The following is a 12,963-nucleotide window of genomic DNA, read 5'->3' on the forward strand; positions in this document are numbered from 1 at the left end:
CTTATCAAAAACCTTTGTCATGCAAAAGTTATAAAGAAGATATAAGTATAAAATACTTATACTGCTTTTCTAATTTTAGATTTAATTTTTATTTCATAAAATTCTTAATCCTTGCAGCGTTCTTAGTCTATGCCTACTTGATTAACTTCTTTCTGTCAGCCACAAAAATCACTCTGATCACAGTGTAATTGTAAAATTATTTATAAGCATTTCAGAAAAATGATATGATTTTTTAAGATTTTCCCAAATTTCCTTTTTGCTTTATTCAGACTCAGTATACCCTTCAGCTATAATCAAAGCTCATTCAATTATGTTGTAACCGTATTAACTGTGTCATTTTTATATCTTCGTCTTTTGTTAATTTTTTAGACGAAAAGTGAATTTACACCTGCACAATTCTTAATGATTTCGGATTAATTATGCATAACATACTTTCGCCACATCCACCTATAACAATTTATTAAAAAGCTATTCTTTGTAGTATAATGGCCTTGAAAAACTGAAAAATCATCGACTCAGAGAATGAGAAAGTTTATTGAAAAAAGTCATGAAAGCGTAGAGCAAGGAGTAGGAAATGAGTGGAGAGTTAGCAAATAGACAGCAATAGATAGCAATGCCAGCCATCTTGCTACTTCACCTTGTATTTTACAAATAAAGTAATCACAAATGTTGGCTGGCATCTGTGACATCTCTAAGTAATTGTTATTTCATAACAACTACGTAGAGTTTATGAAAAAAGGCAAATATTAAAACACATAGTTAAAAAAAGTCCTAAATGGTCAGAGAAAATGATAAAAAATGGAATCAGCATTATTGTATTGCCAGGAGTGTGTCTGTACCTTGCCAACAAAAATCAGTATGAGATCCTATTTAATGGAAATAAATGTTGATCACCAAGACAGTTGCTTAACGACGTAAAACAGAGTTTAACAAATGGAAATCAGTTTGTTTTTACAAGTGCATACTGGGGTAAAAAGAGTTCAGTTCAGGTTCTGTACATGTTCCGGCATTCAACCAGTATGGCAACAGTTGGCAGCAGATTCACAGATTCCTAAAGCTTTTGAAAGCTATTATTATACAGTTGTAAATAATAAACCCTGAGAGAAGATGTACTTTATATTCATTAAGATAGAAGGTCGTTGTTACGGAAAAGTGATTTAAAGATGTTGATATTATAAAGAAATATCTAATAGGCAAGCAAGAATAGACACCAAAAACAGCCAGTAGATTTTCAGTATTAAAACAATAATGTGTGCGCATGCGTGTTGAGGGAAAATAATGACACAGAGATTTCTATCGGTTTATTTGACAAGTCAGACAGCTCAAAATTGCTTATGCCTATTCTTTAACTGAAAGGTTTGATAGATGCATCATGAATGATCTGAAAGGAGATCTGAACCATAACGACACATTTCTTAGCAGTTTTTGACTGAAACATTTGTGGTAATTATGAACTATACCCAAAATCTTTTCACTTTATCTGCAACAAAATAGTATGGGGTATGATATTAACACCACGATTAATAGCTACCATCAATAGCGATTAATATTTTGCAATCAGAACACAAAAAATCTGCTTTCTTTCCTGCACATTCCTTTTCCTCATCTTCGATTCTACTTTATATAAGAATAATGCCAACTAACAATTATAAAAAAAATTACTTATTCATCAACTGAAAATCAACAAAACGTAACCTTGTCACTCAATGGCGTGGACTTTATCTGACTCAGAAAACAATCTAATCTAAAACCTTGCTGTGTAAATTGTTGTACAAAATAAGAAAAGTCAAAATGTTTTTCTTTGCATATTATAAGAGTGGTAGACAAACAATTGAGATTGTTATTAAATTTCAGCAATCTGACTATCAATGAATTATTAAACTTGCTGTTAAATTAAGATACCAAAGACAATTTCAAGTTGACCTTTTCAGCATTTAAAAAGATTGTGATTGAGTGCAATTTTTCTACTTCCTTTGCCCACAAACATTTTTACATCCTATAATCCCCACACTACTTATGAAAATAAATCACAGCATTGTTCTCATCTGTGTGATGACTGTAATGTCGGAGTTGTCTACTCAATATGTATATTGACATTGCATCATCATTTCATCAGACTATGTATTGCATCATCTTTTCATCAGACTATGTGTGATGATGACAGTGGTAATAAGGAGTTGAATCACTTAGAATTGGATTGTGTATGCGTATAGACATAGTTACATACAGAGAATAAACTGTACTTTAAACTGCAAACTTCTACACTTATATATATATACACGCAAGAGACATTACAATGGCGACGAGGATAGAAATTTATGGAGCGGCTCTACAGTGCTGAACGGGCTGACTTGATGCATGACCAGTTGAGTATATATTTACTGTCCATCTGTATTTGGTGGTTGCTTTTCTGCCTGCACTAACACTCTGCCACTAGTGGTTTTTGTATGCGTGGCATAGTAGCCATGGATAAGGGACCCTCACATTTTAATCCTGATGGGGAAGCTAGTGCTGTGTCGGCAGCCTGGGCACAGTGGATTGAGGAGTTCGAGGCCTTCTCAGACTCTAGAGGCATCTTTGACTTGCCTGGGGATGAGAGAAAGGATATGCGTGCTCAAAGAAAAGCATTGTTATTATTTCATGCAGGACCTCGAGTCAGGGAGATTAGTAAAAACCTTGCTGAGTCCGCAAGAGACGATTATGAGGGGTTTAAGAAAGCACTAGCAGACCATTTTACAGTTGAGCCAAACATAACATTTCAAAGGCACTTGTTTCGTAGGCATAGCCAGGCAGTTGGCGAGAGTGTATCACAATATTGTGCTAGGCTGAGAAAGGCGGGTTCGAGCTGTGGTTATAATGACTTAAACGAACAAATCCGAGACCACATAGTGGAAACATGTACTTCTGATTTGCTTAGGCGCAAACTCCTAGAGCAAGGCAATGACCTGTCACTTACAAACTTGCTAAGAATTGCAGCTACGCATGAGGCTGTGGATGCGCGCGCTACAGAAATGAGTGGTAATGTGGCGGTGAATAGGACCAAGTCCGATTTGTCTGGTTATAACAGACAGGGTCAGAGTGATCCTAGTGGTAGTGTGACAGCTGAGGCAGATAAGCATGGAACAATAGGTAACAGAATATGTGGTAGATGTGGCACCACACACAAAATCAGAGAGTGCCCCGCTTTTGGCAAACAATGTTTTAAATGTCATGGAAAAAATCATTTCAGATCTATGTGCAAGTCTAGTGCACGCAGTGCCAATGCAGTTGTAGAAAGGGGTTTCCTGGCCAATCTCAATATTAGCGGTAGACCCCTGGACTCAGAACTTGCTTTTAGTTTTCAGAGTAGTACAGTGCAAAAAGTAGGATTAAGGAGGGTAAATTTGTGCGTTGGTGGGGTTAGCGTGAGCTTCATAATAGATACTGGGTCTGATTGCAATATCATAGGTAAAGACTCCTGGGAGCATATGAAAGCTAATCGGGTAAATATTTCAAAACAGGAAAAGGGTGGTCCAAACATATATACATACACGTCGAGTTCTCCCATGGCTGTTTTGGGGCAATTCTGGGCCACAGTGAATCTAGGTGCCGAGTCTCTAGCAGATGTAAGATTTGTTGTTATATCAGAAAGTGCTGAACCTCTTCTTGGTGTAGAGACTGCACAAGCACTTAACCTTGTCAAGTTTGCTAACAGTAATAGTAGCAGTGCAGTGGTAGGTAAGGGTGATAGTTGTGGAGTAGAGGAATATAGTTCCAAATTTCCAAACCTATTTTCAGGCTCGATTGGTAGGGCTAAACAAGAAATTTGTCTCACTATTAACCCTGATGTGGCCCCAGTAGCACAATCATACCGTAGAATTCCCTTTGCAATGATGAGAAAACTTGAGGACCACTTGAATGAGCTTGTTGAGTCTGACATAATAGAAAAGGTTGAAGGGCCAACAACTTGGGTCAGCCCCGTAGTAATAGTGCCAAAGGCCAATGATAAAATTAGGTTGTGCATTGATATGAGAAAGGCCAATACCGCAGTAATTCGGCACCACTACCCTGTTCCAACAGTTGATGAACTCTTGAGGGACATGAATGGAGCACAGTTCTTCTCCAAAATAGATCTGAAACTTGGCTTTCACCAATTTGTATTGAGTCCTGAGTCCAGAGACATTACAACGTTTAATACCCACATTGGTTTATACCGTTACAAACGCCTGATGTTTGGTATTAGCGCAGCACCAGAAATCTATCAGCGCGAGGTTGCAAATATCATTCGAGGCATTTCTGGCGTGGCCAACATGGCTGATGACATAGTGATTCATGGTAGAACATGTTCTGAACATGATCAAAGGTTGCTTGAGACTCTGACGCGCTTGGAAGCAGCTGGCATGACCCTCAACAGGGAGAAGTGTGTTTTTGGTGCTAGAAGCATAGACTTCTTAGGACACCATATATCAAGTGACGGTGTGAGCCCAGGGAAAGATAAAGTCAAAGCTGTAGGTGAGGCCCGCACGCCAAGGAATGTAGGAGAGCTTAAGAGTTTTCTGGGATTAGTTGGATATTGCTCTAAGTTCATTCCATTTTTTTCTGACAAGACAGAATCCCTCAGAAAGTTGACACTACGAAAGAGCCCCGGAACGGAGATTTCAATGAACAAACAGGAAGTGAAAGCATTCAACCTTCTGAAAAGGGACTTAAGCAATTATGAAACACTTGCCCACTTTGACATTACTGGGGAGACTCTACTGTATACGGATGCCAGCCCAGTTGGTCTAGGGGCTGTGCTAGTGCAATATTCAGAGAAAGGACCAAGAGTGGTTTGTTACATCAGCCGTGCCCTCACTAATGTCGAAAGACGCTATATGCAGACTGAGCGTGAGGCCCTAGCTATAGTATGGGCATGTGAGAGACTACACCACTACCTCTTTGGTGTCAAGTTTATACTACTAACAGATCACAAACCATTGGAAGTCATATATGGCAGTAAGACCAAGAGGACTTCGATGAGAATAGAGAGATGGGTGCTAAGAATGCAGTCTTATGACTTTGAAGTCAGATATGTGAAAGGCAGCGAGAACATTGCTGATCCACTGTCGAGGTTATTAAAGGCTGTCGATAAGAGGGAGGAGCTTGAGCAACCTCAAAAGGAAACTGAAGATACTGAATTATATGTCAGACACACTGTACTAGGTAGTATCACAGCCATAACAGCTAGAGAAGTTGAAAAAACTTCTCTCACTGATCCTGAGTTGTGTCATGTCCGTAATGCTCTCGAGTCCGGTCAATTTCATGATCTTCCGTCAGAGGTGCCGCGCATATATCGAACTCTCAAGGATGAACTTTGTGTTATTGGTAAATTGGTGCTCCGCGGCAACAGGATAGTGGTCCCGAAGGAATTGCGAGAGGCCATGATCAAGTTAGGGCACGAGGGGCACTTAGGTATAGTAGGTACCAAGAGAAACCTAAGAACAAGAGTTTGGTGGCCAGGCATCGATGCCGATGTTGAGAGTTATGTGAAGCGTTGTCAGGGGTGTCAGGTAACAGGTTCACCCACCAATAGGGACCCTATTAGGGTCACGGATTTGCCTAATGGGCCATGGGAGGAGCTGGCGTGTGACTTGTTGGGACCATTGCCAAATGGCGACTACCTGTTTGTTTTAGTTGACTATTATAGCCGCTGGTACGAAATAGAGTACATAAAAACAATCACTAGCACCAAAATCATTGAGATCATGTCCAAGATATTTGATGTGCATGGCCTGCCAGTATACATCAAAAGTGACAATGGTCCTCAATTCGTCTCGCATGAGTTTAAGCAGTACATGACTTCCATGGGTATCCACCACCATCTGGTGACTCCTAGGTGGCCTGAGGCAAACGGAGAAGTGGAAAGACAAAACAGGTCAATAATGAAGCGCATAAAAATTGCGTATGCTGAAGGAGCAGATTATAAAGTCGAGGTACAAAAGTATTTAGTGGCATACCGCAACACACCCCACAGCATTACAGGTAAATCCCCGGCTGAGATGTTATTTGGTAGAAAACTGCGTACTAAATTGCCACATATTAATGACATTCACAACGCTGAACTGCAATGCAGAGATAATGATGCTGAGCGTAAGCACAGCATGGTAGAAGAGAAAAACAATGGGAGACATTTTCATGAAACAAAATGTGGGGATCTAGTGTTGTTAAGGAGGGAAAACCCTAATAAAATCCAGGCTCCATTTCATAGTGATCCATTTAGGGTTCGTGAAGTCTGTGGGCCTGTACTAGTTCTTGAGTCCAGGGATGGTAGAATCTTTAGGCGCAATATCCATCATACCAAACCGTATCTGCCGCCTGCTACTGTTGATGTTTTAGATAGAGGCAGAAGACAAGTCCCGCAGAATAGGAATGAGCAGATACCCATTACGAGGACAAACGTGATGCCAGTGATGTCACCAGGTTCGCAAGACCCTAGGCCACAACCTTACCAGATGACACATGTTGATGATGAGCCAATTGATGGGGCAGAGGGATCTAATGCTAACACTGATATTGATACGCCACCTAATGCAGACTATCCTAATCCTGGGGCAAATGAACCCAGGAGATCCAGTCGTCACTCCCAGCCCCCGCATTACTTGAAAGATTATGTGACAGGTTAACAGAGATGCGGACAGCAGTCTAATTGTAACATGAAACTAAGTGGTCTGGTTGATCACTATTTTATACAGCTGCGTTCTATTTGTTTGATAAATGTTTTGTTACGAATGAACTATTCGTCTATAAACGAAAGGAAGGATGTAATGTCGGAGTTGTCTACTCAATATGTATATTGACATTGCATCATCATTTCATCAGACTATGTATTGCATCATCTTTTCATCAGACTATGTGTGATGATGACAGTGGTAATAAGGAGTTGAATCACTTAGAATTGGATTGTGTATGCGTATAGACATAGTTACATACAGAGAATAAACTGTACTTTAAACTGCAAACTTCTACACTTATATATATATACACGCAAGAGACATTACAATGACACCGCTTACTAACATAACAAATGACTCATACTCACTGGACTCATTAATCACAACATATTCACACAAAAACTGACACTTAACTGACATCAAATCACATACCAATTCATCTGACAATCATTATTTTAGGCTTTGCCATTTTGAGTCCGTGCAAGAAAAAACTATAATTATACGCAAATTCGTTAGGAAAGTAAAAATCCAACAGGTGATTACTTGCCATAATTTTAGTTTAGGGTTTCCAATTTAATTGCATCACAACCAGCAAATTAACTTAATAGGACGTGACACTTTTGTAAGAAAATGAAGCTATTTCCAAAAAAATGTTTTAGTATAGCAATCAGAAAGTTCTGTAAGTTATATTACGATGACTAAATGTCCTGAAAATAGCATAATTAAAAAGATCTCACTGTCGACAAGCATTACATTTTTTAACATCAAATCCTATTTATGGTAGAACAAATGTTACGTTGTATCGCCTTTGTACTAGATGCGTTCAAATTGCGTAGGGATTTTCCATTTTCGCAGCCGATATTGATTACGCAATCAGGAGAAATTTAACATTTATCTCGGCCAATTAAATCAAGCGAAACAATTAACAGTATTTAACAACACAGCAAGCACTAATCGCTGTGTGCCGTGTTTTTACAACGTTGAAGGTGTGCTCATTACAAACACACTTCAACTCCAAAAAAGACCTTAGGTTTTGTTGGAAACTTCGTGGTGCAATCGGAAAGGCGGAGCTTAGTACTGGAGACCCCCGTTGTAAACGGTTGCGTTCCAGTATTATCAACTGGTGGTGCAACTACGCTTAATCGTTCATCAATATGAATATAAAGCGTACAGCTGATAGTTATTAGCAGACTAGTAGTTTAGAGTCGAGCAGAATATCATCTTCGAGTGAAAACAAATCACTACCAAGGTTCAAATATCTACTTTTTTGTCTAACAAGTTTTAGCCAAGGCCGCACAAGCTTCTTGACAATTAAAAAGTAAGTGGCGTAAGTGATATTATGTCACTACTTTCATTATTCTTTTGTTTTATAATTAAACGTGAAATTTTGTTAATGTATTTTTGTGTGCAAGTCTGACGAGTTTGACCAATGTATATATCCTCAAATATATACTTCGGCTATTAAAGTTTAAACATTTTGCTTGAAATATGTTTGAATTTTGTTTACTGATTTGTTTGTTGGTAAAATGCAACAAATACTTGTGATCTGTGTTTTAGAATGGTGAAGAAAGGGTCTAAGAGAATGCTGAACACCGGCAACACTATTCGACAGTATCATAGAGGTCCAGTCCTCCGACAGTACCAAAGGTATGGATGTCTGGTGGTGGGTAACAGCATTGAAAGAACAGACACGCGAGCTGCAAAGGTCATGAAGGAAGTCATGAATGTGCTACCTAACAATACCACTGGTGTAGAGCTGTCACTTAACAAGCAGCGTCGTTGGGAGCTTCCATCTTATATGAAAAACAAAACTGAAATCGAATCAGATAACAAAGATGTACAGGTACATTTGCCATGTTAGCTTTCGACTACTAACTGTTTTACTGTATTATGACAATGATTTCTAGAGATAGTACCGGTGTGCTAAGTTTGCTCTCTCGCTTTACTTTTTTTAATATTCGAACTAAACTGTTAACAAGTTTGTTTATAATTGGCACTGTGATGACCTTATATGACATACAGTTTTCATTTTTCAGATCACCGTAATGGAGCATCGAATGAGTGTGCCAGTTTTCCGACCCATTGATGAGTGGGATAAGTGCACATCGTACTACAGTAACCATGGTGCTGTTCGTCAGTGTGTGTCTAGTACGGAAATGAATGTCAAATCCGCCAAACAAGGCCACAGGGATGAAGATCACCTCTGTAAACTTGAGAGGCGAGAATTCAAAAAAGCTAAACAACGAGCTGGATTTGGTAACTCATTTATACTTTCTAGAAAAAAATTAGGCTGATTAGCTGAAAAAAGTGAGGTTTTTGTATTTTACATTCTATAAGCTAGATGAATTTATGAAAAAATACTTCTGTCTATTTTATTGATCTCAATTAGTGATGAGCTGTTTTTATTGTTTAGCAGTTCATCAATAGTATCAAAAGCATTTGCTTTATGGAAATCAGCTTTTGCAACATTTTTTGTTGGATTTTCCCATTATGAAGTTTATTGCATCATGTTCAAAATTTCCTTGTGCTGACATGACTGTTGCAAGACCAAATGTATTTTCCGTTTGACATTTAATAGGCTGGTTTTGAGTGCTTGTTATGTATTCTTATCTTTATTTGTTTGTATTTGTTAGACTCGGAGGTGGTGCAACAGGCCTCACGCCCATCATATGAGTGTCGTATAGCTTATGGTGCTAAGACTAACGGACAGTTCTATATGGAACTTGGCACCAAGGGTAAGTTACACATAATATTTTGGAATAATCTGTATGGGTTACGTAAAATCACTTATGCTTGAAAACGGTTCTATGATGCATTCAACTTGGGTTGCATAGTGGAGGCGTCTGAACAATCAAAAAGGGCTTCCATTCACCTTGCCTACACTTTTATTCTACTTGTCCACTAACCTCCGTGACCTCTTGTAACACATGACTTTTGAAAACTTCCCAAGTTCCAACAACTTCAATTATGCAGTAAAAAAATTAAACTTCGCTAGATTTAGCATCATAATAGTTGAACTTCAAAAACAGAAAAAGTTTTCAAAACAAAAGACAGCCTTTTGAAATGAAACCAAAGTGGAATTTTACTGAAATATTTTGGTTAAAAACTCTTAAGGGTTTGCGTTTATAATTCATAATGTATGCCCTAGTTGAACTGACTCAGTTGCATGTACTGCAGGGTTTGCTCAAACATCAAAGAAGAACCGAAGTCATACATCAGGTTGCTCTAAGAGATATCTATCTCGCACTCACTTCTCAGACGATGACCTCTCGATGCATTCAGATGCTGACTCATTCGGAGACTTTGATGATTATGATGATGTCATCACAGAAATTCCATCCGTTTCTCTCTCAGACTACATAGTTCCCAGTAGGAGAAAAATCAAACAAAGGTTTGTATTTGAGGCACTTTTTTTATTCTAAATATGTGATATGATGTCTCCTCTCTGTTTTGTCGTGGGCAAAGAATGTGCACGTCCTTGAAGGTTTTGCTTTGTGGCTGATTCATCAAGGTCATACTTGAGTTGAAAACATAAAAACTGTTGAAAACAGAACTATTAGCAACTGTTTTAATTATCAACATCACAATTCAACAGCTTCGTTTACTATTATAGTTTATATCTTGAATATTTATCATTTTCCTTGCGATCAGTAAATGTAGGTATTTACACTATGTTTACTTCATATAATTTTGAAAAGTAGACGATTAACATTTTATTTGTCGGTTCATTAGCTGATTCGATGATCGCTGAATCTGTAACAGTGTGTTGTTTCTCTTGTTTGTACAGTATTGTTTGAAGGAGTAATTGCTGGTAATCAAACCATTGTATTCCAAAGAACCTTTAAATTTACATTGTAGGAAATCTGAACTAAAGGATTTTGTCTTCATACAGTGATACAGATTGAAGAAGCCTCAGGAATTCTCTATCAATATTGACAGTATCAGTTTATTCTTCATTAGGTCTCAGTCTATTTTTAACATTCTTAAATATTGTTTATGGCATATTGAAGTTTTATTTTTGTACTACTGTACTTACGGATCAGCAATATGTTCCTCTAATATGCTCCGATTTTCCATTTTTTGTAATGTTATGTTTTCATCTTGACATTTTCAATTACTGTTAAAATCTTCAAAACACAAGGTTATACATGCTTTTGTACTGATATTTTGATATTTGTTATTGTTTAAAAATTATATTGCAGTCTCCTTTGCAAGAATATACAGCCAATGCAAAAAGTTTAAAATACCAGCTGGTTATAATTTAGTACGTAAATGCAAGCTCAAAGAATATTCTGAACAGTTATGGAAATGAAGGACCGAGGACTCACACTACTCAGGAGAAGGCAACTCTAGACGGATCATAGAAATAGAAAATTGAGCTACAAACTAATTTTTGAGATTCATGAACATAGCAAACATTAATTAATTGTTCAAATTGCTACCCATAGTTCATTGCATAAAATCAAATTATAAAAATGGCATCATCAGATCTGTCAACGCAATGGAAAAATGATACCATTTTATTTGGGGTTGTTTCAAAAGTTTACACCTGCTCACTATACATTATAAATAAACCATTATAAAAAAGAATTGTATTTCTAATTATTATAAAAAATTTCATCAATTTTCATATTGAAGAATGCAGTGAATTAGTCAAGATATTTCACTTCTGGTCTACAGTAGATCGTGTATTGAGGCGCAACTTACATGCATAGAGCAAAAAAATTGAATTAATAATCCAGCTTTTTTGCGATTATAAAATTATTAGATCGGCAACATATACGACAACTTAAATGTAAAGAAAGAATTTGCTCTCAAAAGAATTATAATCATCACTATAATAAGACTTGTGTCCATCCAAGCATTCGGGAAAGGATTGCTGTATTAAACAATGGATATTAGAATTCAAAGCCCAGTACCTACCACTGCACCACTTGACCACATTTCCGCATCAAATAATATGTGTGTGCATACCTATTACGCATGACGATCTCGCACGGGGCTGCCAATGTACTTGTGAATATTAACCAGGATCTAATATTTGCCTTTTCTCTCCGATTCTCTTCTGTTCAGATAAAGTCAGAATTATGAGTTCAAAACCGACCAGGTGTAGTGAGTCACCAATGGTGATAGTCACCCAGACCCATTGGTGATAATATGTACTACTATATGCAACATCAACCTTCCGGATGAAATTATGCAAACATATAGAGCCAAGATTATAGTCCACATTTATATTAAGAAAAACAGTGTATTTGCAATCAATAAGGAATAAATCAATAAGGAAGATATGTTACTATATATGCGAATCTCAAACATTTGAATTGCTATTGAGGATCACCATTAATCCTAAAAAAAATTTCAATATTTGCTGATTAGAATTTCCAAGAGCAGTACAAGGAATATTTTGATAACTTTACAATTATCATACTAATTAATACATCATTAATCGCTCAAAATGCTATATAAAATGCAAAAAGAAAAAGTAGCTACATCTGGTTGGACGGATGAATTGGAAGGTCAAAACAATGAAAAATTCCATCATCACATGTAAAGCAGCTCTATCAGAGTGAATTATCAAATGATGTCATACACTAGCGACAATATTATTAAAATAAATATATGGAAGATTTACCAAAAAACAACAACAAGTCTTCAAACTATTGAATCATGCATATGTTAAAGCTATCCATGTACCCAACCATGAATTATTCCAAGACTATGCAGAATTTTAGAGTACAATTGCAATGATGAAAAGTTAGCTTTCTTTAAAGGAAGTCAAGAAAGATAAATACTTAGGCCCTAGAGATATGTTTTGCAGCAAGGCGAGTAATGTTATGACAATTGATATAGCATCTAATTTAAGCTACTATCAGCAATTAGGTAACTCATCAGACTACTGATTGTGCTTTGGACGACTAAGAGAGGCGATACTGCCAAACATATTATATGAAAAAACTACAATTTGAACATCAGAAAATCAAAAGTATGTTCAACGATTGTCTCGAATAGTTCATTCGGTTTGCCATAAAAGTGACAAAGAATGGTGTGTGACAGAGAGAGGACAACTACCAATTTAACAAAAGATGTGGACTTACATGTTTTTTATGTGAGACCCCAATCTTTTTATAGAATTGAAAGCATGACTTTTACACAACCAAAATGTTGACTTTTGACATGCGGTTTTAAACATCAATCCGACTAGAAACTCAAGAATGCGCATACACATGCATTGAAGACAATTGCCCTGCGCATACACATGCATTGAAGACAA

At 37.2% G+C, this 12,963-nt stretch overlaps 1 protein-coding gene across 1 annotated transcript; it reads left to right on the plus strand.

The window, feature by feature from the left end:
• Nucleotides 1-7,786: 7,786 nt before the first annotated feature.
• On the plus strand, nucleotides 7,787-10,927 carry LOC137401713 (uncharacterized). Its single transcript, XM_068088170.1, has 6 exons — nucleotides 7,787-8,007; nucleotides 8,247-8,532; nucleotides 8,726-8,945; nucleotides 9,323-9,424; nucleotides 9,867-10,080; nucleotides 10,548-10,927. The coding sequence occupies exons 2-6, from the start codon at nucleotides 8,248-8,250 to the stop codon at nucleotides 10,582-10,584; spliced, it is 858 nt and encodes a 285-aa protein (XP_067944271.1). The 5' UTR covers nucleotides 7,787-8,007; nucleotide 8,247; the 3' UTR covers nucleotides 10,585-10,927.
• Nucleotides 10,928-12,963: the final 2,036 nt, after the last annotated feature.

Source organism: Watersipora subatra, chromosome 8 (genome assembly GCF_963576615.1).
Source record: "Watersipora subatra chromosome 8, tzWatSuba1.1, whole genome shotgun sequence".
NCBI classification, from domain to species: domain Eukaryota; kingdom Metazoa; phylum Bryozoa; class Gymnolaemata; order Cheilostomatida; family Watersiporidae; genus Watersipora; species Watersipora subatra.